The sequence below is a fragment of the Saccoglossus kowalevskii genome, chromosome 11 (genome assembly GCF_978046115.1).
Source record: "Saccoglossus kowalevskii chromosome 11, keSacKowa6.1, whole genome shotgun sequence".
NCBI classification, from domain to species: Eukaryota; Metazoa; Hemichordata; class Enteropneusta; family Harrimaniidae; genus Saccoglossus; species Saccoglossus kowalevskii.
The window spans coordinates 33,784,216-33,790,014 of NC_140651.1; the positions used below are offsets into that span (position 1 = coordinate 33,784,216).

Here is a 5,799-nt window from a genome sequence, read left to right on the forward strand (position 1 = left end):
TGTCCCATATTCGAGTCAACAGTGATTAAACTGTTTCTTTTTATACTTTCCTCGCTTTGATTATGACATCTGATGACCCAGTCTCTCACGCAGAGTTCTATTTCTACGAATTTATCTCCACGCGGTTTTATACTTTCGCTGTAACCGCAAAGAGCTCTGGGAAGGAGAATGATGATGGACAGTCATGTGATAGGTCACCTGATGATTTCGTCTGGCGTTCTGCTCTGTTACAATCCATGGCAGGCTTTATATATCGTCGAATATATCTTGACACAACACGTAAAGTCCACCCTATTTTCCGTTCAATGACAACCGAGGGCAAGGAACCGACAGATGACAGCACCCAACCAAAGGCATTAGTTCCCGCTGTTGCGCAGGTATAAATAGATCGGCACTCTCGCCAATCGGGACTGGCTTCATTCACACATAGCCGCTATCCCGTACATATGAAATTGTACATTTGGACCGTCTTATACAACCCGAGCTTGCCAGCTGATTGAATGTGGCCTTAGTCCTTTGTAGGTTGTAGCATAAAATAGGGATCAGCCCTCGAATGACCGTCGAAACAATTTGTGTGCACTATTAGTACTCTCTTGGTCGAAAATGCATTCTACGTATATATATATAAATATTACGTGTTGTTATCTGATTGCATGCAAATGTATGTGTACAAGAATATGTACAATCATCTATTCACCGACAGTGCCTCGTGTGGTTATATCTCATTTGCAACAAATCCATATAAATCTCTCAAGCAAATATTATTACATATTACAGTATGGACCTTGTAATTGTTATGGTTTGAAACCTGGGGACACAAAACATTGGTGCGTCTGTGGTTTGAGTAAAAAACAACCTTGGTGCGATGGTGAGTAATTTCTAAACATTCCTTTACTTTCACAAAATGTTAGGACAGTGAATTTTGGCTGGATTTTGTTAACAGTTTTTGTATGTGATTTCTCTGGACTTAATTTTGTGTCAGTTGAGATGCCATGGAAGAACACTCAAACATATAGGCAGTAATGATACATAGCATGTGAGGCCAAGCAAATTATTGCATGTCATAGTCCCAGTGAGTTTTTCCTTTAATTCCAGATTGAGTTATTGAACAGTGGATTTTAACCAGTGACTGCATTGAATGGTGAAATTAATACATTTAGACTTCAAGTTATTAGTTGTAGTAGGGTGTTTCATCTGTCAGTAATTATTTGTTTTGTGTACGTTTCAGGATCACATAAAGGAACTGGTTTCAGACCTCTCAAATGGACTGTACCAAAGAAGCAGCAAACTCTGTACCAGCTTTGTGCATGTAAACACACCAAGGTACCGCCATACTGTGATGCAACACACACTAACTTACCTAGTACTGTGATAGCAAGATACAAAGGCTGTACACAACACCATGGTAGCTGTAATAAACTATGTACACAGTGCGGCTGGGTACCAGAGTTCTAAATATTGTGTTTTATGATGATTCATTCTTAGCTATAATGAGGGTGTACAATGTGTACAGTGGAATTCAGATTATCTTCACTGGAAACTGTAACCAGATATATAGATAGTCTTGGATTTCAAACCATGATGCATTGGGGCAACAAACGCTATAAAATGTTATACAACAAAATATATGTTTGTCAATTATTGCCTTGATAGCATAGAAACATGTGTGGATTGGGACTTGCATGAAAATAAAATTGACTTTTATAATGTTGTCAAATGAATTGGGGGAATAATTGCAATACCAGGATAGTTATGTAGAAATTAATTTTAATAAATATTACCACCTTAATACATTGATCCCATCAGAAATTATTATAACAATTATTATAGTTGTTGAATATGTATTTTGTAGCAATAAGTGTTGTGTTGTATTCCAATCTTTGCCAGCAGTAGATGTTTGAACCAACATGGGTCAATGTTATTTCAACAAATATTTATAAGCCAACTGTTTTCATTCTGCTAAGTGCTCACTTTAAGAGATCTGTCCTGACTAAATGTTATCAGCTATTTACTGTTTTGTAAAAAAATTATTACAATTACTAGTTATTATTTTTAGTTAGCTGTTGTAATAAACTTAATCAATGGAACAGAAATTCAGTCTCTGTACAGTCTTATAGTGTATCACTCCTATTTTGTAATGCTCATGGCTCTGTTGATTTCAGCGTAAAATACAAAACATTCAACACTGGAAAGTATCTTTTACTGTCAACAACATGTTGGATTATTAATAATGATTTGGTAATGCATGTAAATATGAGGCAATCATAAAAGATATCAAGATAAGCAATGTATGAGATTATTATAAGAACACTGTAAAGATTACATGTAGTCAGTATGGTAAGCTTCAATGCAATCCTGATTTGCCTGACTGCATACTTTGGGATAACCTTATAAGATTATTGTTAGAAATGTATGCTTTTAGTCAGTAGCCTGAAATGCTGGCAAAAAGTGAAAATTTACAAAAATTATGCCTGTGCCTGTGATTGTATGTACATCATGCATTGTTGATGTCTCTGATGTAAACAAAGAAAAGTGTAAAGACGTGATGTAAATATGACTCATAATAAGTAGACATCTGTAATGTATTCATACATATGAACAGTCAAATTCTTTTTTTTGCTGCCAGATTTATAATAACAAGCCATGCATGGCACAGTCCCAGTTAGTTATCAAATTTATGATATATAATTTTGTTTATAGTAATATAGTTTGAACATAAACATATCAGAAGTATGGATCCAGAAAATGATGCTTCATTATAATGATTTTTTAACATTAAAGGCCCAGTAGCTGTAATGAAAACGTCTCTAACGGCGTTCTAAATAACTATCTTGGGTTGAAAACTTGTTGCATTTATCTTTGAAATTGCTTATCTCCTATTATAATAAAATTTACATCGATCTCTGTGCGGATACGAATGCGGAGAAAATGCTCACGACCGAACTCAACGCCATATTTCTAGGTGGTCTGACTGCAGTTCGGCGTCTTCTACACCGATCTGACGCATATCGCGCTAGGTGTGCCGGGAGTTTGTTCGAAATTTCGAACGTTTCGAAGTCAATTGTCGATTGCCACGTATTTTACGGATATATTAAATCGTTTCAGAGACCTGTTTACTAAATAATGATAAATGAAACTTAGAAAGCTTGTAAGAACAAACTGGGCCCAAATCGCGCAAATTGCACTGGTTCGGATAGAGTTCTACGCGTGATTTTATTGCGCTCAAGGACGTTCTATTTTCGAACTAGTTGAAACCGGAAATAACGCAACTACTTTCGAACTTCAAACACAAATTTGATTATCGTTATTATGTGTTAGTTTCTGTTGTTTCAAAGATTGAATTATGTATGACAATAATATTTCACTCTATAAACAATATTTCACTAAGATATGTGATTCAAAGGCAACCCAAATTGTAAAAAGCAATATCAAGTTCCGCGTATAAACACTGTTGTAAAGAGGCGGCGGAGCGGAATTTTAGCCAAAATCGTTTAGTAAGGCGTCATATGACACAGGTTTGAGCTGGGACAGCGCTTCCGGTGACGACATAACGGTAAGGCGTCATATGACACAGGTTTGAGCTGGGACAGCGCTTCCGGTGACGACATAACGGTAAGGCGTCATATGACACAGGTTTGTGCTGGGACAGCGCTTCCAGTGACGACACAACGAAGTACTCGGAATTGCGCACGCGCAAACAATCAGTAATGACGTATGATGGTTTAACAAACGGAGCTTAGGGTACGTACAATAAACACTTCACGATGTTGATTCAGTACTTTTAGCGAGCTTATAAAGCATACAGAAGGGCCCGGTACCAAATAATTGAACTAGTTTCAGCTAATAGAACGGAAATAATTGCTATTCATGTAGAACACGTTTGCAATACAAAAAACTAGGTCGTTACAGCTAGTGTATCTTTAAAATGATTGACATCTTGTATCTGATCGTCAAACGAGTACTTGTCCATAACAAATGTCCACCAGTTGGCCATTTTGAATGATGATGTAACATGATGTAAAACGAATATATATAAAATTTGAACATAATCAGTCAAAGCATATCAGAGATATGGTTCTCGAAGCGCATTCATTTAAACAAAATGGCTGCTAGTCAGCCATTTTGAATCCGATCTGAAAAATAAAAAGACGTGCATCAGGAACCTATTATCTCTAATGTGTGTACCAAGTTTGAACAAAATCCATCTATAAATGCCAAGATCCAGTTCTGGAATGCCAGATATGCTTGATTTTTGATGATTTTTTAGCACAAAAATTGCTACCATTTGGCCATTTTGAATCAGATAGTCAAACCAATATATCTATGTCATGATGTATAATGAATATATAAAATTTGAACATAATCAGTCAAAGCATGGCAGAGATATGGCACTAGAACTGCATTCATTAAAACAAAATGGCTGCCAGTCAGCCATTTTTAATTGGATTTAAAAAATAAAATGATGTGCATCAAGGTCCCAAATGTCCAATCTATGTACCAAGTTTGAACAAAATTCATCTATAAACGCTTGATTTTGATGATTTTTTAACATAAAAATGGCCGCCGTTCGGCCATCTTGAACCAGATCGTGAAACAAATTGACATGCATATGTATAATATGTATGATGTATGTTTTGAAGTTTGATTGTGATTAGTCCAGGCATGTCTAAGATACAGATACGCACACACGGACACACAATGGTCAATCCATAAGTCCCTGTTTTCGGACTGCGTTCGAACGGGAACTAATAATGATCGCCACTAATTTGCTAAAGTTAATCATTATCATAAAGACAATTCTTGTGAACTATATACTAGACGAAATCAGATGCAGCTTTTAGACATGAATTAATTGTACAAAACTTGAAAATACTTGGACTTTACTCATATATGCTAGTTTACAGACCAAACAGCACCACTCATTGCGGCCCCTCACATTACAATTGAATAATTAACGGTGAATACAATGTTTAATCAAAAGTAAAAAATACTGTGTGCACAACTCAAATCTATGAACTCAGTTGTGGAAGACGTGTACAATGTAGCTAGGTGATTTGGTGAAGGATTAAAGTAAAATACTACCCCACATAAGATAGTAATATATTTATAATAACATTATGAAAACATTTTTCATTCATTGTAAAAAAATACCAGATGAACTGTTTAAATGATGAATCTACATTTGACGTGTACAATTATGTGATATAAATATTGTATTACATAAAAACAATTAGTATACTATAGACTGACAAATTTTGATTGGCTCAATATTATAGTTTATTTCATATCAGTGGCCACTTTGCTTTTAATCCAAGTAGGACATTATTAGACACACTGTTTTGTAAGGAGCACACATTGGTGTTATTATCATTAGTGGTGTCTGGGGTATTTTATTTTGTATCAAGATTCATTGCTTATTTAAGAGAGTGACCACATAAACCAAACAGACCTTTTCAGGACCACCACATCTGTTTTAATGTTTAAATAAAAGTTGCACTGTTTCTGTCTATTCACATACCCTATGCTTTTCCCATGTCATACTCAAGTTCACCTGAAATCTACTAAATCTGTTTGTTGACATAAATTTACAATGTTGGCAATGAGTTGAATTCTAGTAAACAGAGAAATAAACATCAACACTATGTGCCACTAATGTGAAATTCACTATACGTCAGTTTTCATCGCAATTATTTAAATTTAAATTATTTAAATTTCTAAGCTTTGTAACAAGAGGCTTTGCTTGTATCAGAATATAGAAATGTTTGATTCTGTGAAGCATACAGTCGTTTCATGAATCTA

The 5,799-nt window shown here is 35.3% G+C and overlaps 1 protein-coding gene across 1 annotated transcript; it reads left to right on the forward strand.

The window, feature by feature from the left end:
- Positions 1-1,624, forward strand: LOC102809578 (uncharacterized). Its single transcript, XM_006812260.3, has 3 exons — positions 1-377; positions 778-868; positions 1,229-1,624. The coding sequence occupies exons 1-3, from the start codon at positions 63-65 to the stop codon at positions 1,453-1,455; spliced, it is 633 nt and encodes a 210-aa protein (XP_006812323.1). The 5' UTR covers positions 1-62; the 3' UTR covers positions 1,456-1,624.
- Positions 1,625-5,799: the final 4,175 nt, after the last annotated feature.